Below are 23,020 nucleotides of genomic sequence, written 5' to 3'. Positions count from 1 at the left end.
TTCTCTGCTATATTGCTGGAGCCATGGCGAAAACTCTTTGTTAAATGAATGAATGATGTAAAAGCAGCAGTGGAGAGAGCCAGTGCAGCTTAGTGTTCAAATGCCTTGCTTGGATCAGTCTGTGATAGGAAAATAGTAAAGTGCAATACTCATATAATACCTACTAAGTTCCAAGCACTATTCCAGTCTTTTGCATATTAATTTATTTGCTCTTCAAAATAACCTTTAAAAAGTTATTACTGTTTTACAAAAATGGGGGGGAGGGCATAGAGAGGTAAATTAACTTGCCTAGGGTAATACAGCTAATACGTGGAGGAGCTAGGATTTAAATCAAGACCTTGTTCTGTCATCACAGTTTCTTTATAAAATGGGGATTATAATAATTCCTGCCTCTAGAGTTGGTATGAGTGTTAAGTGAGATGCTGTATGTATTTTTTTGAGGGCATATAACAAGTCCTTAATATTAGTCATTGTTATTACTGACAGACTTGGTGACTTGAATAGGGGGAGAAGGGATAACCTATTTCTATCATCTGTTATATGCAAGGGTATGCCTAAGTACTAAGCATAAGGCAAAGCTGGGTCAGATCCATATCCTCAAGGGTTCTAAATCTGAGAGTTTAGAAAGGAAGCCATGGGCTTCCCAAGTGCCCAGAAACTTAAGTAAGGCTACCTCCAGTTTTACTCTCTTGCCACCAGTATCCAAATGTTCTCCCCCATTTGCATCCTGTCACAGGACAGTGCCAGAGGAAATCTCTAGTGGATCCTTTCAGATTCAGTCAGTGCACTTACAAATAGGTGTATTTACTACCTTTAATACTATACACACTGTCCTGCATGTGCCCTTCTTTAACTAGATTTATCACGCAACTCATTCCACATTAGAGCCTGCAGAGCTGCCCTGTTCTTTATGACAGCTACTGTTCCCCATGTGAAGGTCATCCGTTTAACCAGTCCCCAATTCTGGACACTTAGGGTTGTTTCCTATGCTATGCTATTACAAGCTGTCATAGTAAATAACCTTTTGCATACTTCATTTGCACATTACAAATTAGATCTGTACAACAGATACACGTTTATAACTTGAATGTAGAAGAGCTGGGTCAAAGGATGTGGCCTTTTACCTTTTGATAGATGCCCTCCCAAGTGCCACCTTTGGTTGGGACTTTTGGTGGCAGTTCCAGCTGAGAATGATCCCAGCTGTCCTGACCAGCTGGGGATATCTGCTGCCCCAGAGCCGTGGGGCTGACAGCACTGTACACTTTGGAGGAGGAGAGACCGGGTGGGAAGAGGTGAGGCTACCACATCCCCTAGACTAAAGGCACTACTGTAATGCTTTTCCCTGAATTTTCACACTGGGGAGCTTGGCCAGCCCCTGGCCACCTCTCCTGCCTGCTGTCTGGCACAGCTCATTGCCTTGGCCTGGCCAGCCCTCATCACGCACAGCACCTGTCTGCAGGGAGGAGCCCACTCTGGACATCCATGGGCACTTCTGGACCCAGAAGCCCCGCCGGCCAGAGTGGCCTCACATCACCGTGGGGTCCGACAGCCACTGGAGGAGGGGTGCAGATCTTCAAGAGGGTAAACTACAGTCCCCAGATCCAGACCTTCAGCAACCCAGTGCCTTGGTTAGGCTCTCACCAGAGAAGAAAAGTCCCATCAACGTTGGGTCTTCACTTCTTTTAAAGAAACTTTATCTTATTTTTTATCCTCACCAAGGATACTCTTCCCAGTGCTTTTCAGGGAGAGACATCGATGTGAGACACCAATTGGTGCCTCCCACACGCACCCTGACCTGGGCCAGGATCAAGCCTGCAACCGAGGTACGTACCCTTGGCCAGAACTGAACCTGGGACCCTTCAGTCCCTGGCCAATGTTCTAACTGCTGAACCAAACCGGCTAAGGCCACACTGGGTCTTTAAAACAGAGGGAGTTTCGCCACCGGGACCTAAGGCGCAAGCAGGAAGCTGCTGCCACCCGCACACTAAGGTCCAGGAAAGATTCCTCCACTGAAGGCAGAGCCACAGTGGAGGGTCCAGGGCTGCTTCCTGGTTAGCTGCCCAAAACAGAGGGTCAGAGGGCACCGCACCTGGCCTTGAAGGGAATTCAAAGCCCCAACTCCAGTGCTCCATGCATGCCTGAGGCCAGAGGCCCAGGAAGTCTGCTGTGAGGCTGGGAAGATGGGCAGAGCCAAGTTCTCCTTACCAGGCAGGGCAGCTTCTGTATTTTTGGGGTTCCTTGAGGCCTTTAGATGCTGTCCAGAACTTTCAGCCAGATGCTAAAGGGCGATCTTAAGCTCTTCCTCCCTTGCCAGGCCTTGCTTGGCATTTAGGCCAGCGTTAAGATGCACAAGGAAACTGGGCCTCAGGGGCCAGAGTCAAAGGACCTGGCCTTTGTCTCCTGGAGGCAGCCTGAGAAGCCTCATCTACCAGCTCCAAGACCCAGGGCTCAGCCCTCAGCTCCCCAACTGCTCCAGTGACCGGGGACCCCTGAGCCTGCTGGAGGAGGGGTGGTCATGGGCCCAGATTCTCACCATCCCTGAGTCCCCTGCTGCACCTCCTGGTCCAGGCAGATTGTCAGCTTTCCCTTCTACCTACAGAAGGTTGGGCCCTGCTGAAGAGAAATCCTGTAATAACACAGCCCGGGGTTTCCAACTGTCCTGCTCAGCAGCTGCTCAAAAAGTCTTCCAGGAGCTGTGACTGGATCTTGCCTCTGGTTTCCTTCTCCCCAGCATCTATTCTGGGTCTTCTCTCCAGGGCTCCTCATCTCTCCCCCTCCCCCTCAGCAGTTACCTATTTTCCATTTCACAGGGAAAAACAGACCTCCCCAGGGCGTTCCCACCTTGGGATTTGCATACAGCCCTGGTCCTTAGCTTTTGGCCTCCAGGCCCCAGGATATCCTCTAAAACAATATCCTTTGCTCTAGCTGGTTTGGCTCCATGGTTAGAGCATCAGCCCGCAGCCTAGGGCATGTACCTCTAGATCAATGTTTCTCTCTCCCACTCTCTCTGAAAAGCAATGGATTTTTACAAAAAGATAATTTATGCCTCACACACATTAGGATGACTATTATAAAAACAAACCAAAAACCCCATAAAGAACAAGTATTGGTGAGGATGCGGAGAAATTGGAACCCTGTGCACTGTTATTAGAAATGTAAAATGGCCCGGCTGGGCGTGGCTCAGCGATTGAGCGTCAACCTAGGATCCAGGCGATCGAGGTTCGATTCCTGGTCAGGGCACATGCCTGGGTTGTGGGCTCGATCAATGACTCTCTCATCATTGATGTTTCTATCTCTCTCTCCCTCTCCTGTCCTCTCTCTGAAATCAATAAAGATATATTTAAAAAAAGAAATGTAAAATGGTGCAGCTGCTTTGGAAAATAGTCTGGCAGCTCCTTAAATGGTTAAACACAGAGTTAACATATAATCCAGCAAATCCACTCCTAGGTAGATAGCCAAGAGAGACGAAACCATATGTCACATAAAAACTTGTGCATGAATGTTCATAGTAGCATTATTCATAATTGACAAAAAGTCAAGTAAAACAACCTAAATGTCTATCACTACTAATGAATAAGCAAAGTGTGGTGTACCCATACAGTGGAATATTATTCAGCCATAAAAAGGAATGAAGTACTGATACATGCTACAACATGGCCAACGTTGAAATCAGTGAAAGCAGCCAGATGCAAAATCCCAGATATTTTCTGATTCCATTTATATAAAATATCTAAAATTAGCAAGTCTTTAGAGACATAAAGGAGATTACTGCCTTGGCCGGGTAGCTCCATTGGTTAGAGCATCGTCCTGATGCGCCAAGGTTGCAGGTTCAATCTCCCGTCAGGGCATATACAAGAAACCACCAATGAGTGTATAAGTAAGCGGAACAACAAATTGATGTTTCTCTCTCTCTCAAATCAATAAATAAAAAGAAAGGAGATTACTGTTTCCAGGGACTTGGGGTGGAGGGTGGAATGGAGAATAGCTGCTAAAGGGTATGTTGGTTTCTTTGTGAAGTCATGAAAATGTTTTAGAATTAGATAGTTGTGACGGTCATACAACTTTGTGAATATACCAAGAAAACACTCAAGTGTACACTTTTGTGGACAAAAACAGGGGTTCTATGGAAAGTAATCTCACAGGGTGGCCTGATTATAAATTCCTTACTGGGCAGTTCATGGTGAGTAGTCACCTACAACTTTTTAAAAAATATGTTTTTATTGATTTTAGATAGAGAAGGGAGGAGAGAGAGAGATAGAAACATCAATGATGAGAGAATCATTGATCAGCCTCCTCCTGCATGCTCCCTACTGGGGATCAAGCCTGATACTGGGAAATCTGCCCTGACCGGGAATTGAACCAGGGACCTCACAGTGCATGGGATGATGCTGAACCTACAGAGCCACACTGGCTAGGGCAGGCCTACAACTTTTTAGTAAAAGGTTTATCTTGGCCTTAAGCAAGTCCTGTCCATTGTTTCTGCACATCTAGGTTAACACACATTTGAAACAACCACCCTTAAGGAAGCACATAATTGTTACATAATTAACTATCCTATAATCTAATCCCTGCCTTGCTTTCCTACCTTCATGTAATTTTCTTTACTTTCCTTAATTTCAAGTGCATAAAAAAAGCTCCAAAACTGTTATTCTCTGGAGCCTTTGAGATGTTGATCCCCAGCATGTTGTCTGTTTGGCTCAAATAAACTCTTATAAAAAAGTTCTCTAAGGTTCAGGCATTTCTTACATTGACGCTTTAAAAGGGTGACTCTTGCCCGGCCGGGCGTGGCCCAGCGGTTGAGCATCGACCTGGGACCTGGGTGATCAGGGTTCAATTCCCAGTCAGGGCACATGCCCGGGTTGCTGGCTCGATCAATGACTCTCTCATCACTGATGTTTCTATCTCTGTCTCTCCCTCTCCTTTCGTCTCTCTGAAATCAATAAAGATATATTTAAAAAAAAAAAAAAAGGGTGACTCTTGCCCGGCCGGTGTGGCTCAGTGGTTGAGCACCGACCCATGAACCAGGAGGTCACAATTCAATTCCCAGTCAGGGCACATGCCTGGGTAGTGAGCTCAGTCCCCAAGCTGATCAATGATTTGCTCATCATTGATGTGTGTCTGTCTCTCTCCCTCTCCCTCTCTCTGAAATCAATATAAAAAAACATAAAAAATAATGAATAAAAAGGGTGACTTATGGCATATAAATGATATCACAGTAACAAATTCCACATAAAAATATATGAACTTCAAGGAGAAATACAACTCTCACTGAACCATGACTATTATTTGCATACCTGCAGTGGAAACCGAATCAGGAGTAGCTTGGCAAACATGGAAGGCCAACTACCTTCACAATATACCCAGAATCCCAGCCCTCCTCACCATCCCACACGACCAAGACAGTAAGATCTATTCCCAACTTCCCCCTCTGCTTTCCAGCCTCATGGCTTTCTTTGAAATTTCCAGATTCACCCAGCCACACTCTCACTTCCAGGCCCAGGTCTCACTTCTCTCATCTGAGAGCGTAAGTGTGGCCATTTGATTCCCATTGCTTCCTCTGAGATCACCAGCATCTCCAGAGCTCCTCGTGGGGAGCTGGGCCTGGCCTGGTGCCTGGCAGAGTAGGAGCTCGGCAGATGTTTCTGGAGTGACCTGGAGTTAGAGCCTCATTGAAGAGATGCCATTTAGGCTGAGACCATAAGGGTACCTGTGGGGGAGGGGAGAGTGCCCTGGGCAGGCACAACAGCTTGTACAAAGGCCCTGGAGAGAGAGAGAGGGCTGGTGCCTTGTTGAGGACTCAAGGGAGATGGGCTTGAAGATTGGGGATCAGTCAAGGAAGAAGATCCCCAGCAGATGGGGCTAGAGAGGCAGATAGAAGTTTGAAAGACTTGTGCATGAGACACCTTTCGTTGCAAGCAGCTGCTCAAAGCTGTTTACATACTCAAGGGGATTCACTGGCTCCAGCATTGCAAAGTGCTGGGAACCCTGACTCGAACTTCAGGGCTGACTCAATCCAGCAGCTCAAAGATATCATCCTGGACTCCCTTTTGTGTCTTTCTTCCCCCACTTCTCCATGTCAGCTTCATGCTCAGACCAGCTTTCATCATGTGGCAAAGTGCCTCTTGCTGCAGTTCAGGTAGTAAACCTCAGGTGTACTCATCCTAAAGTCAGGAGGGAGATAGAAATACCCTTCCCAACTGCCCCAGCTAAAAAGAAGTCCCCTCCACTGCCCTTGGGCTACAGGCCCACCCTGAAGCCAGGTAATGGCATTATGCTGAGTGTGGGCCTGGGCCACCACCCCACCCCCAGGCCACAGTGTATCAGCACTTGGGCCAGTGGGTATCCAAAGAACAATGAGGGGAGTGGCTAGAAAAGAGAGAAGGGAGACAACCATAGTAGTCAGAAAGCCCAAATTCTTCATTTCATTTCCTCATCTAAAGGGGGTATCATCTCTACTTCGTGGGATTGTAAAGAACAGAAAGGTAAGTGCTGCCATCATCATTGAGGTGCTTTGGCTGATGTAACCTTGGGCAGAATGCCACTGCCTCCAGGTGTGTGTGTGCCTGCGCCCAAGCTGTTTTCTGTTCAGTGAAAGGAAAGGCTGAGTTGACCCAGCGATCACTAAGCCAATTTTCCTGCTTACCCAAAGTCCTTCTTTCTGAAGGGAGGTACAGTGGCCCGGGGTGACCAGCAGGTGGCAGCGCAGAGGCGATTCCTGGCTCAGGTGCAGTTCCAGAGCCGTGGATGGGTGGAGAAGGCTGCAGCCTCTCCCAGGCTGATCCAGTCCTTTCTTGGGAACCCAGACTCTAACATGCCAGCAGGAGTGGCTTCGTGAGCATTCGACTCACACTTAGAAAGGCCCTTGGATTAGTTTAATGCTTTGCTTTAAGCAATATGGTTTCATTGAGACCATAACAGTTGTACAGGAACCCTGCATTTTTGTTTTGCACTAGGCCCCAGAATTATGGAGCAGGTGGCAGGGTTCATCCTGCCTAGGGGATGCCTGTCACTGCTAGTTCCCACAAGTGTGCTGGACCCTTCTTCCCTTTGCCATGCCATTTCTCAGGCTCCCCAAGGCTCCTGATGCTGCTTGTCTCCACCAGCTCACCCTCTGCTGGGAAGCTGGAGAGGATGGGGACCCTATATGTAGTTTGGAGTGTGGCCAGCTACTGGGTGAAAAAGGTGAAGAGATTAAGAAGTGCGAATTGGTAGTTACAAAATTGTCATGAGGATGTAAGATACAGCATAGGGAATGGTGTAATAACTATGCATGGTGCCAGGCGGGTACTGGAAATATCAGAACACTCTGTAAAGTATATGATTATCTAACCACTATGCTGTATACATGCAACTAATACAAAATAATATTGAATATAAACTGTAATAGAAAAATAAAATTTTTTAAACTAGACAAAGGAGTTGAATGGACATTTCCAACAAAGGTATACAAATGACCAATAAGCACTTGAAAAGATATTCAATGCCCATGATCATTAGAAGGAAATGCAAAACAAAACTATGATGAGCCATTAGGATGGCTATTAAAATGACAACAAGGAACAGAAAATAACAAGTGTTGGAGAGGATGTGGAGAAACTGGAACCCAGTCCCGCAGCCCCCGTTCCCTCTGGCAACCTTCAGTCCGTTCTCTGCATAGACGAGTCTGTTTCTTTGCCCATTTTTAATTGGGCTGTTTGGGTTTCTGTTGAGTCAGAGGAGTTTAGTTTTTATTACAAATGATGTAGGGAATCATTGGAGAATGTTAAGCAGGGAAGTGATGTGACCTAATTTGGGTTTGTTTTATTATTTGGTCACTTGGACTGTTAGGTGGAGATTGTTTTGAAGGCGAAGTGATTATAGATGGAGAGACCACGGGCAGATTGTAAATGGAAGGCGAGCAGGACCTAGAAGGCAGACGTGGGTTGAGGGAAAGGCTTGTTTTGGATTCTTTGGAAAAAACAGCAGCATGAACAGGACACTGGTGGCATCAGAGACTGGCCAGCTGCTCATCCCACTCATTCCTCTTCTGGGATGTGGAGCTGAGTATATTCCCAGACTCCCTTGGGATTAGAGCTGTGGTCATTTGACCAAGTTCTAGCCAAAGGTAGTGGTGAGCACCACCCAGGCATGTGCCCTGACTGGGACTCAAACTGGCAACCTTTAGGTGCACAGGACGACGCCCAACCCTAACCCTAACTCCAACCAACTTCGTGACACCAGCCAGGGCAGTATGATTATTCTTTTTTTCAAAAACATATCTTTATTGCCTGGCCAGGTGTGGCTCAGCGGTTGAGCATCGACCTAGGCATCCAGGAGATCACGGTTCAATTCCTGATCAGGGCACATGCCTAGGTTGTGGGCTCAATCCCCAGTCGGGGGCGTGCAGGAGGCAGCCAACTGATATTCACATCATTGTCTCTTTCTCTCACCTTCTCCCTTCCTCTCAATATAAAAATCAATAAAAATATTTTTTAAAACTCTCTGCCATTTTAACCTTTACTTTTGAAATAATTTAAAATGAACTTCTGTGATGCCCTAATTGGTTTGGCTCAGTGGTTAGAGTGTTGACCTGCAGACTGAAGGGTCCCAGGTTCGATTCTGGCCAAGGGCACGTACCTCGTTTGCAGGCTCAATCCCTGGCCCTGGTTGGGGTGCGTGTGGGAGGCAACCAATCAATGTGTCTCTCTCGCATTGATATTCCTCTCTCTCTCTGAAAAGCAATGGAAAAAATATCCTTGGGTGAGGATTTAAAAATAAATAATAAAATGTACTTCTACAGTATTTTAATAAAAAATGGTAAAATTACTGCTTTGGAAGCAATACCATTTAAAATGTTACACAGACTCAGTCAAGAGGAAAAAAAAATCAGTGAGAATTAAGTTTGGGGAACAATTAACCTGCTTGGCTCATAAGCACAAAGATAGAAACAATCAATGTATAATTTTCTGGGAGAAAACTCTGATTCTGGTCCTATGGCCAGCAGAGGTCAGTGTCCACTGAGACGCCTCATCAATGAAGCGAAGCCTGAAGACCCAGACAGGGATCACCAAGGCAGCTTTCTGAAGGGCGGTATTGTCACAGAAAACCTCCAAGAGTGATGTCAACAGCATTCAGGGCTGACCCTTGGTATCTTTCAGCCACCAGCCAGGAGTGCCCCAGAAGAGGATTCTTCACCTTCCTCACCCTGGACCGACTCGCTGTTCTTACCCTCATCCTTGTCGCTCATTTCTCTTCTCGTGCTCCTGCAGCTTGGCACTCCTCTTGTCTTTTGGCAACTTGGCTCAAGTGGCTCCCTTCCTACGTGGTGATTTTAATTTCTCAGCGAACATGGGAGCCAGAGGCATTTTTATCTCTACTTTCTTGCCTGAAGCAGTAGCAGCCTTCCTACCATTCCTCTGAGGGATGACAACCTGGAGAAGAAATAGCAACAATGAAAGGACGTCTCCATGTCCACGCAGTTACAATCACACTGTACAGTCAGCAAGGCTAAGCAGGCACCTATGTCAACATCTAGGTGGATCTCTCAAGGACGAATCTCTGTGTAATAAGGGAGCTCCCAGCGCCAGAATCATCTGGCATGCTCATCTAAAAAAAAAAAACAACACCCAGAAAATTCTTGGCCTTCACTTGGATCTGTCAAATCAGAACCTCTCCAAGGAGGGTCTAGGTTTCTAGAAGTATGCGAGCCACTGCCCTAGGAAAAGATATCAAGTTAAGCACTATTTAGGTGGCTCCACATGCCTACAGAGTCCCAACTCTTTGCATGCAAGTGAAATACTAAAGGGGAGCCCCCCCCCCCCCCGGCAACTGGAGCATACACAAGAATGAAAGCCAAGCCCCAAAGATCGGATCTCATGCTTTCTAATTATACCATCAATTTCCAAACCACAGCTACTAATAATTGGGTGGTATTTTAACACTAAGTGACTAAAGATGAAATTTTGCGGAACATTAAATGAGGTCTCACCACACACAAAAGGACAAAATGAAGACTATGGGTGATGGAGGGACATGTGAAAACACGGTGAGAAGACAGGTAACTGCAAAACAAGGAGAGAGGCCTCAAAAGAAACCAAACCTGCCAACAACTTGATCTTTGACTTCTGGCCTCCAGTTGTTTCAGCCACCCAGTCTGATATTTTATTATGGCAGCCCTAGCAAGCTAATGTAACTAATATGTCAATCCACATCATGGGAAGAAATAAGTAGTATGATGCAATTAGCATTACTGGTTTTGAAAAAAAACTTATAGGCAGATGAGGGACCGTTCATCTGGCATTGGAATGATGTGGGACCAGAGAGTACATGTGAAAGAGACTAGGGTTTGAATTAAATAATTTCAATGAGCCAGTATTAGGGCATAGTTACCCTAAAAGTTAATCTAACTGAGATAGTACTACTACATGCTGCCCCGATCAGAGTAAACCATTATAGGCACCACATTTTAAAAAGGAATGACCAAGGGTTACCAGCATAAACAGTCTACAACCCTATCACATGCATTTCAGCTTAAGGGAAATATAATGTGACGACTCCTGTTTTCTCCCAAGTTAACACAGTCTGGGTTCCAAAACAAAAAGGTGCACTCACCAAGCATTTTCTGGCTCTGACTAGTACAGAAAGCTAATGCATGCATTCCGAACATCACAGCACCACAGATGCTCTCTTAACCATGTCTACTAACTATATCTATGGCTGGATTAAATGACAGGCTCAATTCCAAATCAGATTCGCTACCTTGATGCCCACGAAATACCAAGGTTCAAGTAAAATATTAACAAATTGAATCAAGCAATATAGTAAAAAATATTGACCAACTATTGTTCCTTTTACATAACACTGATATTCAATTTGCTAATATTTTGTTTGAAATTTCCGTATTTGTGCTCATGAGCGGTAATTTTCTTTTCTAAAAATAAACGCTCAGATTTCGGTATCAAGTTTAGGGTGAAACTAGTTGGAAAGTGTTCATAATACCACTTTTTTTAAAAGAATGTCTTTATTGATTTCTGAGAGAGGAAGGGAGAGGGAGAGATAGATACATCAACTATGAGAGAGTCACTGATCAGCTGCCTCCCTCACGCCCCCCACTGGAGATGGAGCCCACAACCTGGGCATGTGCCCTGTCCCGGCATGGAACCTCAAGCTCCTGGATCCTAGGTCGATGCTCAACCGCTGAGCCACACGGCCAGGCTCACAATACCACTTTTAAGATTAAACAGTGCAGTTTAACTGCTTTACTCTGGATTCTAATTGTTGACATTTACAAACTATTCTGCTCCATGCTGTATAAATAATCACCTCATCTCTACTGCCGCTGTCCTTATCGTCTGACATCTCATCTTCCCCGCCTTCTGTCTCCTGTGGAGAAAGGCTCATTTTCTTCCGTTAACTATTTTTTCCTGCCTAAATTGGACGAGATTTATTAGGCACCTCCCAGGGCCTTCAACATCCCACGCTATGCACCTCTAGCATTTGCAAGTTTCCATGTGTCATAAATTCGTGCTAGTACTCATCATAAAGTTATTTCCATTTGGAATCTTTTACTCACACCAGCGAATACCAAAATATACAGAAAAAGGTCATTTTTGGTATATGTTTGTAGGTCACGACTCCCATACTTTCTCTTCTGCCACGGTCTAGAAATGTAAACTCCTAAGAAAGGCAAGATTCCAGGAATTCCTCCCTTTTCCTCTTAATCTGCTTCACCACGCGTTTTCAAATAACTTTTATTTTTTAAAAAATAGTAATTCCACTACCGACTGCTCAAATGCAAGAACACAGGGCCAAAATGACGGCCTCGTACGGTTAGAAGGCTGGTACCTACACCTCGAGCGCCTTCACCTTCCCGGAGCCAGGACTGAGGGGCCCCTGGCGCGGCTCCCACCGCCCCCCATCGACGTCCACGGCACCGGGGAGCCTGAAGACAGAACCTACCACCTTCCCTGCGCAGGCGAGCCCGGTCTCGTCCCTGACGAGCTCCCCTTTTAAGGCTACGGCGGGGGCAGGGCTCCGCTCGCCCCGAGCCCCGCGGGTCACCTCGCGCAGCCGGCGCCGTCCGGGCGCCCGTGGGGAGCTCGCAGCCGCCCCGAGGCGCCCTCCGCTCCCGCCGCTCACAGCCCGGAAGACGCCGCCACCGTCGCCGCTCCCTAGGCCAATCAGAGCCCGCGCCGACTCTGGGCCAATCCCGAGCCGCGGCCCCAGAAAGGGGCGGGGCATCCAACCCGAGCCGCACGTGCCCCCCAGCGGGCGCGCTCCGTGGTTGGGGGCAGCGCGAGGTGGGTCCCCTTGTCCCGGTCCACGCAGGGCCCCAGGGGTTCGCCCCGGGTTAGCCGGAGAAGGGGCGCAGGCTCCCCGTAGTCAGCGGCCCTGGCGGGCGGTCACACCGCCCGGTGCTCCCCTGCCGGCGGGGCGGGAGAATGGCGGTGATAAAAGCACGTCCGTGGTGCGCTCGCGAGCCCCGCAGGGTCGGTTCCAGGCGCTCACGCCCGCTGGCCCCGTTAGGCCGCCACGCGCGCCGCGGGCTGTGCTAGTGCTGTCGCGGTTTTCACCCGAGGAGGAGGCAGAGGCGTTGCAACGCCAGACGGAGCGGAGACCGGAACGCCGGGCGGTGGGACTGAGGGGTCGGCCTCTGGACCCCCGGCGCCGCCCCTCGCCGCAGGGACCGAAATGGAACCGGTGACCTCCCGGGTTGTGGAGGATGCTCAGCCTCCTGGGCCGCCCCGACCGGGCTGAGGGTCATTCTTAAGACACCTGGAGCAGAATCCATAAATGAAATTAAGATGTTTGACCCCACTACAGTTCAAAACTTCTGGATGCAAGAGTCTCTTTTAAACAAATTTAAAATACAAGGAACAAGTTGGGAAGACATATTTGTAACATATAAGAAAAATTTAGTATCAGAATATAAAATATCTACAATAAGAAAAAAAGTGGGCAAAGGGTCTGAGCAATTTTCAGAAGAAATTTAAGTAGCATGTAAAGATATGGAGAAATGCACTGCTCTACAACTAACAGAAATACAATTTTGAAAAATAAGATACTGTTTTGTATTCATCAGGTTAAAACATCAAATAACAAGTGCTGGGGATTTCAAGGAAACTGGCAAAAAGGTAAATTGTTATACTGTAGGGGAGGAAATACATCTTTTCCCTCCACCCTTCTAAATTCTTGACGGGGGCCCCCAAAACAAAAGACAGGTTAACGAGAAAAGTGTTCATTTTTTTTTTTTTTTTTTGCATACAGATTCATTTCATGTAAGTTGTATGTCACGTGGGAGCCTCACAAGGATGTGAAGACTCAAACTTCAGTGTTTTTCTGCTAGGTTGATGAAGAGTGGAGAGTTGTGGAAAATGTGATAGGATGAAAGGGGTACAAGCTTAGTAAACTGGGGAAGCCCATCCATGCAGATTCCTCTCGGAGGCCCTCAGTCTTGCAGATAAGGCCGCTCCTCTCCTCCAGGTGTAGGGAGGGTGCCTCTCCCAGGAGGATTCCATGCCCTGCTTCAGGGGAAGTTCAGAAGGCCCTCCCTGCACCCGCCATTTCTCAGATTCCTTCTGCTCAAAATATTCAGTATGCCAAGGGGCCTTATTTGGGGGTAGCGTGTCCCGAACCCCGCTCATTACAAACACCTAGAGAGAAATCTGGCAATTTTGAGTCGAGGTAAAAATTCTCATTCCTTACATTTAGGAATTGCACTTCTAGGTATCTAACCTCGAGAAGTAGTCACGCTGATGGAGAGACAAATATGTGAATCTTTACTGCAAACTTTAAAAACAGTTTATTATGGATATTTTCAAACATGCATTAAGTAGAGAAAATGAAAAGTGAACCCCCTTTTACCCATCACCCAGCTTCAAAACTTCAATGTTTTTGCAGTTCTTTGCTTAACTGTTCCCTGCCCCACTTCCCTACCCCCTTCTTCCTCTCCCTCTTTTTTTTTTTTTTTGCTTGAGTATTTTAATGGGAATCCTATCATTTTGCCTGTAAATACTTCATCATGTAACTCTACAGGATATTGGCCTTGATATCTGCTCCTAAACAGCCGTGGTTGTCCGGCTCTGCCTTGTGCAGGAGCTCGAGAGGGTGAGCCTGTGCTGAGGACGTTTTGACTGTCAGAAGAATGTCAGTGTTTCTCAGATCAAATTCCTTAAATCTGTTCTCATCTTTCTTGCTTCTTAAAAAAGAGAGATCATTTTAAAAAGAGAGAGAGAGAATGTGAATGATTATTAAGTATTACAGACTGTAGTTTGGGGCTTTACAAAAATAAATGAAAATATCTGCTTATCTTAGATTTAATCCTTGCTTTAAAAAAAAAAAACCTGTGGTAAACTACACAACAAAATTTACTGTCTTAACCGTTTGAGCCTACAGTTGAATATTGCGTGAGAACATTCATACAGTTGTGCAACCAGCCCCCAGAAGGGGGCCTGGGGAGGCGGCCCGTGGAGGTGGGGAGGGAGCAGGGCAGGGGTGGTCAGGATGCACACAGTCATTTCCGCCTTGGGAATCTGCAGGGATCTGTCGGTTTCACTACAGCAGTGGCTTATGCACATGTGCAGAAAACATCAAAAGTTTGAGTGTGGCACTTAGAATGTCAGGGCCCCTTTCATTTTGCAAACGGGGGACTGAGGCCTGGAAAGGTGAGGTGATTTGCTTGATGCCGCATAGCTAGGTGGCAACAGGGCTGAGATCCAAACCAGGTCCCCTAGATCCCTGGCACCCCTGCCACCCTACAGCACCACCAGGTGGTGATCCCAGAGCAGAATAAGCTGACTGGGGCTGGGGAAGAGTCAGGTAGGAGGAGGGTCCCAGGTGCAGCCAGGAGCTAGAGAGGGATAGAAAATGGGAAGGGAAGGTTGGGCCCTGGGGGAAAACATTTCAGAAACTGGTGGCAGGAGTGGGGATGTCCCCAGACGAAGGTATGCTGTGCCAGTTAACCGACTGTGATGTTCCTGCAGGGAAGGACTTTAACTGGGGGCCCAGAGGTCTGGAGGGCAGCCGGTACCCTACATCCCTTCTAGTACATGGTAGGGTCGGGAGTCACTGAGGTGGCTGCATGGGGATGGGGCACAAAGGGGGACAGGCATGAAGACATCCCCGAAGAAGAGATCAGGTGTGGCTCCCAGAGCTGCATGTGATCCTCTGGCTCCCCCAGGTGAAACTGCTTTGAGGCGCCTCTGCAGAGGGAGGGGTCAGCCTCTTGCAGGCCCTCTGGGCCACAGTTCTCAGCCAGCGGGTGGGTCTTGCTGCCCAGAGAGCCCAGGTCATACACAGTGCTGCCTGTGGTCACCCTGCTGAGGCTGCGGGAGCTGCTGCGGAGTCTGTGGCGACGGCACCGGGTCCCCAAGCACAGGGCTTCGCGGAAGGTGTCTCGGAAGCGGCTGGACATGAGGCTGTAGAGCACGGGGTTGGCGGCCGAGCTCAGGTAGAAGAAGACCCCGGAGACCACATGCACATACTGGAAGGCCAGGAGCAGGCCCTCGGTCCAGTGGGACACGGAGCTCCACATGAGGCGGTCGATGTGGAACGGGGCCCAGCAGATGCCAAACACCAGGACCAGCACAACTGCGGGGCAGAGGGGAGACTGAGTGCCGGCCGGAGCCCCGGAGCCCTCTCAGCTGCCTGCCCTGCTCCAGCTGGGTCTGTTCATTCTCCCCTCCCCTCCCCCTCCTATTTCACAGGCCACCCATGCCCACTGTCCATCTGGAAGCTTCTGGCAATTTGCCTGCCCTGGCCGCACACCTTTCGGAGAGGCTGATCTCACCACTGTCGCTGATGGGCAGTGGGTGTGTGCCCTGTCCCTGGCCACAGCCGACTGGGCCAGGCATGGACACTTGAGCCAAGCTGGCCCAGCCCGACTGTCACCATGGAACTTGGAACTGGGTGACTCTAAGCTGTGGGTACTGAGCCCCAGCGTGTTGCAGACTGCAGCTAAGGCCCACGCTGGGTGCCCACACAGGGAGCGTGCTTACTGATGGGTAAGCAGAGAGAGGCAGGAGAATGGGGCCCATGCCTGGACAGCAGTAGATGGAGGTTAAGGGGCCAGGGACAGATGGCAAGACAAACACACACACCTCCCCTTGCCGGCCTTGGCCCCAGAGCCATCCCAGCCCCAGCCGCCAGCTCTCCAAGGCACAGCTGAGTGTCCTGCCCTGCACTAACTGCCTGGTACTTGAGAGCCAATGTCCCCACCCAGCAAAGGACAGGACAGGCTGGTCACTCTTTCTCCCCAGCTTCCTTCCAGCTAATCTTAACCAGCCATGACTTTTGTGGGGCTCTGTCACTGTGTCTGCCTTGATTTTCGCGTCTTTCTTTTTTTAAAAAAAATATGTTTTTATTGATTATTTTAGAGAGAGAGGAAGGGAGAGGGATAGAGAGATAGAAACATCAATGAGAGCGACACATCATCAATCAGCTGCCTCCTGCACTCCCCCTGCTAGGGATCGAGCCTGCAACCAGGGCATGTGCCCTGATTGGGAATTGAACCCGGGACCTCTGGGTTCATGGGTCGACGCTCAAGAACTGAGTCACGCCGGCCAGGCTGATTTTTCTTATTTCTTGTGTTTGCTCAGGTGACTCTGTCCTTCCCCTGTAGTGTCTTCCCTATCACAGCCAGTGAGGTTTTCCTTGTAATCCCAGATTTCAACGTCCCCAGCACACAGCCTGCTGCACAGTAGGCCTCCAGAAAGTGAAGGTGGGGGAGGGAGGGGGAGGGAGGGAGGGAGAGAGGGAGGGAGGGGGAGGGAGGGAAGAAAGCCAGAGCCCCAGGCCAGCAAGCAAGGCAGCTTTAAGGACACACGCCCCCTGCCCAGGGTGAGAGACATCCCAGCTGAGCAGACTCGGATCCTGTGATCTGGGGGAGTCTGAGGCAGGGGGCAGGGGGCAGGGGGCAGAGGCCAGTTGGTCTATAGTGCAGGCTTCACAGTGCAGAGCTGGGAGGCAAGCAAGGAGCTCTGGGGGATCACAAGTGACACCACACTCTGGGACACTGTTCCTAGGAGGCAGGAGGGGTGGGCCTCTCTCTGGAAATGGCAATAATCCCACAGCTTTGACCAAGGCCTCACCAGCCTGTCCTGCCCTGGCTCACCCCATCTACCTGATTCAGGCCTTGCTGAGGTGGGGTGAGATGGGGCAGAAATGAATGACTGGCTTAGTATCAGTTTGTCTTGCTTCCCCAGGGCCACTGTTTTTAAAAAAGGGCCAGGTCTAGGCCACAGTAAGATCCAGAACCTCAACCCAGCTGGGCGTGCCCAGGCTAGCCCCATTCCACACTTCTATCCTGATTCTCCTGTGTTCTGCACTCGGACCCTCACAAACACAACTCCTGACAACCCTTTTTAGACAATGGTCGCTCCTGTGGTCCCCAGACATAAATGGAAGAAATTAATCACCTTGCTTCTCTGGCTCCCCCCAGATCCCGCCATGTGGTTCTTTGGGGGCTAGTCACTTCAGCATCCTGTCATTCTGGCGTGAGGGTGGGCCATGACCTAACCCCACCAATCAGAATCCTTCCCTGGAACTTTTCAATAGCCACTAAGGAAAGAGAGCAGTTCCTCAGGAAAGCCCAGGAGCTGGGACGCAAGCAAGGAGCTCTGGGGGATCATGCCTTCCAGGCTGATGTAGGGAAGGACAGAGCCAAGACATATTTAGAAGCCAAGAGGGGGGACCCGGAGGGTCCAGACTCCATGAGCCACTCTGTCATCTTGGTGCCCAGCCACGTCCCCTGCCCTGTCTGTCGTGCGGTTCCATGAGCCAGAAGTGGCTTCATGGGTGTCCACCTGTGCATTTGCACAGCGCCCCCAGTTTAAAAGGGTTTAGTGCTCTACTGCTGCTTGACATTCTTAATAATTTTGAACAAGGAATCTGAATTTTCATTTTGTACTGGGTCCTCCAGATTATGTAGCTGATCCTGCCATCAGCCATTACCATCTATCTTTGGTATTAGTTTTTAAAAGAGTTTCCATGCACGTGCCCACACACACACACACACACACACGCGCGCACACACACACACACACACACACACACAAGGTGGGGCGTGTGATTCCGAGCCGCACACTCATAAACTCCATCACAGCCCCTCTCCCCAGGCCTAGAAGCCCAGACTCAGACCCAGTGCCTCGCTCAGGCCCTCTTCCCAGCAGCAACACTTACACAGCATCTTGGTCACCTGGGTCCGGCTCCTATCCTCCAGCCGCTGGAGCCTGCGGCTGTCGCTGGCCCTGGCCTTGCTCTTGGCCCCCTGCCTGAGCAGCAGCCCCTCGCGCCTCAGCCGCAGCCCAACGAGCAGGTAGAGCACGCTGATGGCGGCCATGGGCAGGCAGAAGAAGAGCAGAGTGGTAATCTGCATGAGCAGGTGGTACAGGGCCCTTGAGCCGACGAGCATGCACACGGCCGAGCCGGGCACGGTGCCCCGGCAGGGGACATGCAGCTGCTGGATGCCGTGCAGGCTGGTGTTGGGCAGAGAGCAGAGCAGGGCCAGGCCCCAGACAGCCCCGAGCATGCGGCGCACGTGGGCCTGGGTCATCACCAACCTGGCCTGCAGCGGGTGCACCACAGCCACGTAGCGCTCCACGCTCAGGGCAGTGACGTTGAGCACAGAGGCCAGGCAGACGGTCTCAAAGAGCAGCGTGCGGAAGTAGCAGCCGCCGGCACCCAGCAGGTAGGGGTAGTTCTGCCACATCTCGTAGAGCTCCAGGGGCAGGCCCAGCAGCAGCACCAGCAGGTCCGACACCGCGAGGCTGAAGAGGTAGTAGTTGGTGGGCGTGCGCATGGCCTTGTGGCGCAGGATGACCAGGCAGGTCAGCCCGTTGCCCACGGTGCCCACCAAGAAGATCAGCAGGTATATGACACAGATGGGTGCAAACAGCTCCGTCTGCTGGGGCCCCAGGTACTTGAGTTTCAGCTCCTGGTCAGTCAGGTTCAAGTCCTCAGGGTGAAAGAGCCCCAAGGCCCTACTGCTATTGCAGGGCACGGGGCTGCTTTCACTCTGGGAGGACACATCTTCAGGGAAGATGGAACAATTGAGGCAGAAAGGAACCTGTGGAACAGAAGACAGAGACACCCAGAGAAGTCACTCAGGGAAGCCTGGCTCTGTCGTAATTCGTCAAACCAAAGGTGCCATTATTTTATGTACCGCTGAGAAAGAAAAACCTCTGTCATCCATTGTAAGATGCATTACAACTTCAGAGATGTAAAAATGTACATCTTGAAAATGATAAAGCTCTGGTTGAATTGTTCAGTTGGTTGAGCATAGTCTCATGCACCAAAAGGTTGCCGGTTCAATTCCCGGTGGGGGCACATACCCAGGTTTCGGGTTCTGTCCCTGTTGGGGTGTGTATAGGAGGCAACTGATTGATGTTTCTCTCTCTCTCCCTTCTTCTCTCTCTAAAATCAATAAACACATTTTTTTAAAAAGATGAAAAGTGGACTTCAATTTTAAATTTCACGATCTATTGAATCCTTTGACTAAATGATGAATCCTCTTGTGCCTGGGCTTTGCCATCAGCGGTCTCCCCTGGGATCTCTCCCTTTTCAAGCCACAGACTTTGGGACAGGGGCTCATTGGGGCATCTGTAAAAGGGCACAGTGCTCAGTATCTCATGGTCTTCAAGAACAAGGCCCTGGAGGCAACTGCTTGGGTTCAAATCTAGCCTCCCCAATCCTAGGCTGTTTGACCATTTGCCTGGTAACCTCTTTGTGGCCGTTTCCTTATTATGAGGCTTGAGGGAGTTTAATCCATGAAAGGTATTAACACAGGGCCTGCCTGACACACTGAAGGGCCAGGTTATCAGCATCTCACTGAGGGGACCGAGTCCCGGAGGGGATCAAGGGCTAAAAACGATAACGCTGATCCAAAACTTGGTTCTCATTTCTGTTTTCCATCACCTGAACTGGTAGAAGTTGAAACGTTCACCGCCCTTAACACTGCCAGTTCTAGGGCTCCCTCTCCTCTCAGGCTGCCCGTCTCTGCCAGTCCACCATATACAGCGATTAAGAACCAAGGCCATGATGCTAAACAAAGTGGCCTGGATCAAACGCCAGCCCTGTCACACTCTAGCGTGACCTCCCCTTACTGTGCCTCAGTCTCCCTATCTGTAAAATGCGGGTGTCAACAGAGCCTACCTTATAGTTTCTGTGAAGATTAACTAAGACTACACATAAAGTCCTCAGCGCGCACCTGGTACATTCTGGGTGCTCTTTCAGTGCCTCACTCCCCCTGGAAAGGGGGGGCAGCCCAGGGGAGGGGGGGCAGCCTCAGCCTGTCCCTATGAGCCTGTTTCCCAAGCGCCCCCACCCCCCCAGCAACTGGACTGTCAGGCTCCCATCCTGGGCCTTGTCCCTCTCTCTCCAGCCCTAAGTCCTCTCTGCAGTCGGGGCTCGGGGCTCGGGTGGCGGGTGTACCTGCACCACCTGTCAGCTTTCTTTTCCAGGTCCTTCGCTCTCCCAGACCCCAGGCAGTCTTTCTCCTCCCTCCCTCCCTCCCTCCCTCCCTCCCTCCCTTCCTCCCTTCTTTCCTTCTTTCTTTCTCTCTCTCCTTTCTCTTCTTTCTCTCTCCTCCCCCCCCCCACAGTGAGATAGTGAATTGGGCCGTGGGGCGCCCCGCGCGTTCTGAACCCTGAGCCTCTGCTCCCCCAGCCCCGCCCCCCCACGCCTGACCCCGCGTCTGGGGACCCAGGCGCACTTTCGTCCGCCCAGACCCGGCCTCTGCCCGCACCCCCGTCCCCTCCCCCGACCCCGAGGTTTGGGGCCGAGGGCGGGAGCCGCGGGGACGAGCGGCGCGGCTGGACCCGCTGCCCGGGAGGCTCCGCACAGCCCTGGGAAGGGGCCCCGCGCCGAGCCCCGCCCCGCGGCGCGCGCGGCCCGCAACCAGACAGAAGTAAGCCGGGAGGCGGCGAGCCTCGCGGAGACGGGGCGCCCCAGCAGGGCCCCCCGACCCCCACCGCCCCGGGGAGACACGCCCCTCCCGCCCCTTCTCGCCCCAGCCCCGCGCCCGCAGCCCGCAGCCCGCACGCCTACCATGCCGTCGGCGGCCCGCGAGACCCAGCGGCAGGGGCGCACTCGGCCGGCAGACGCGTGTCCCGCAGCGAGCGGACGGGCGCACTGGCTCCGCGACGGCGCGGGCTCGCCGGCAGCCGCCCCGCCCCGCCCGTCGGTGGCCCGGGCGCCCCCCCCCCGGCCGCCACCAGGGGGCAGGGCCGCCCCCGCCGCGGGACCCGCACGCCCGCCCCAACCGCGGCGGTCGCGTTTCCGAGAGTTGGGCCCGCGCTTCCAGGAGCAGCCCTATCTGCAGGATCGCGCACAGCAGCCCATTTCACAGATGCGAGAACGGCCTCAGAGAGGGGAAGTCCCAGGGGTCTGCGCCTCACGCCTTGTTCCCGCCCTGCATAACCCTTTCTCACGGGGTCCCCCGGCTGCACCTCCTCCGACCCACATTGGACCTGCCTTCAAGGACATCCGCCAGCCCTAGTTAGTGCACCTCCTACCGGCCCTGCTCCCTCCCTCCGGCCCAGGCCCCAGGCAGGACAGGTCTCCGCCCCTCTCCCTCGGGATCATCCAGGCCCTGCTCCCCCCAGGACCACCGTGGAGCCTCCACGCTCCCTCCCGCCCCTCCTCCCACAGCACAGTCTTCCTGAGCCCACACCTCTCCTCTGCTTGCATCCTTCTGCAGGGCCTTCTTTCTGGAAAAGAGCACAAGTCTGCCCTGATGCCCGACCTCCCTGGCCCCCACTTGCCTTCCTGGGCCCCCTCACTAAATTCTCTCACCCCCAATACCCTTCCTCTCTCCCACTCAGATGCCTCTCCTGCCCCTCTCCTCTGACCTCAGGATGTCCACAGGGAGAGAGGGAAGAGCCAGGCATGCTGGGACCCCCGCCTCCTCCTGCTCCCCCAGGTGGACACAAGTAAGCCCGGCAGGGAGCACCTTCCTGCCCCGCCCCCTCCTCTGACCAGCTCCTTATCTGGAAGTTATTTCATCAGGAACTCACAAGGGGGCTTGGAAATGCAGACCTCACAGCCTAAAACTCTGGCTCTCCGGCCTCTTCCCAGGGTCTGATTCATTCAGTCTGCCAGAGGTCTCAAACACCTCCCCAGAGCCCCCGGCCCCACAATCACACTTTGAGAAGCGCTGGGAGGGGTAATGCACAAAGCCCCAGGCCCCAGAAAGGCTGCGGGGGATCGGGCGACGCTGTGTGAATGGGAAGAGGCCCAGCCCCCTGTGCTGCAGTTCCCCTCCTGTGGAATGTGCTAACCACTAACCACTGTTTGGTTAGCGCATTCGGTAAAAATTCAAGAGTTCCCTAGTTGGGGCTTGGCGCCCTCCGAGGCAGTACAGCGTGTGCTTGCAGCTGAGACGACGTTCCAGAGACGGGAGTTTTATTATTTTCGTTCTTGGGAGACACATTGCTTACATGTTCTGTGCCTCAGTTTCCTCATCTGTGAGATGGGGGTGACAGCAGACATACTTCATGGGGTTTATGGTAAGTATTGAATGAAACAAAAGATGCATCACCCAGGAGGCCCTTAGCCAGCTCTTGGTGACTATTTTCCTGTTTCTTTTTCAATTGAGGAGAGAGGGGGAAGGAGAGAGAGGGAGAGAGAGGTGTTGTCCCACCTGTCCGTGACTCATTGGTTGCATCTCGTATGTGCCCTGACGGGGGATGGAACCCGCAACCTTGGCGTATCGGGGCGATGCTCTAACCAGCTGAGCCACCCGCCAGGACTGGCTGTTTTTCATATAAGCGAGAATAGGTGCACGTCTCAGAACCTTGGTACATTTCTGAACCAGAGGAAGTGACTGTCAATCATTTCTTCAAGGTAGTGAGAGAATAAGCTGGAGGGCTCTCTCTCTGTCCCCTGGGAAGGGGGGTGTAGAGAGAGAAACTGAAGGACACAGAGGCCCCGGTCGGCCGGGCCCTTTGTATACCGCGCGGGCAGTCCTTGGCCTTCCTTGGGTGGCCTCGCTGGGACGTGCCTTCCAGCGCTCGTGTTCCCAGAAACCCTCCAGCGTGTTTGTGTG

General features: G+C 51.3%; 1 protein-coding gene and 1 long non-coding RNA gene across 3 annotated transcripts; both read right to left on the bottom strand.

Moving 5' to 3' along the window:
* Positions 1–8,766: 8,766 nt before the first annotated feature.
* LOC308559926 lies at positions 8,767–12,129 on the bottom strand. Its single transcript, XR_013999221.1, has 2 exons — positions 11,938–12,129; positions 8,767–9,410 (listed from the first exon to the last, which is right to left on the bottom strand). It is a non-coding gene; the product is annotated as an uncharacterized lncRNA (long non-coding RNA).
* A 1,819-nt stretch (positions 12,130–13,948) lies between these two features.
* On the bottom strand, positions 13,949–22,050 carry NMUR1 (neuromedin U receptor 1). Of its 2 annotated transcripts, none has more exons than XM_081141836.1 (3): positions 21,990–22,050; positions 18,157–19,042; positions 13,949–15,567 (listed from the first exon to the last, which is right to left on the bottom strand). In XM_081141836.1, exons 2-3 carry the CDS (start codon positions 18,773–18,775, stop codon positions 15,020–15,022), a joined length of 1,167 nt encoding a protein of 388 aa, XP_080997962.1. In that variant the 5' UTR covers positions 18,776–19,042; positions 21,990–22,050; the 3' UTR covers positions 13,949–15,019. The 2 variants fall into 2 exon arrangements, with proteins under 2 accessions (XP_080997962.1, XP_080997961.1); XM_081141835.1 differs by lacking the exon at positions 21,990–22,050 and adding an exon at positions 21,022–21,097.
* Positions 22,051–23,020: the final 970 nt, after the last annotated feature.

The sequence above is a fragment of the Miniopterus schreibersii genome, assembly GCF_964146895.1.
Source record: "Miniopterus schreibersii genome assembly, chromosome: 7".
NCBI classification, from domain to species: Eukaryota; Metazoa; Chordata; class Mammalia; order Chiroptera; family Miniopteridae; genus Miniopterus; species Miniopterus schreibersii.
Note: the sequence above shows the minus strand (reverse complement) of the source record. Positions and strands in the feature narration are given on the sequence as shown.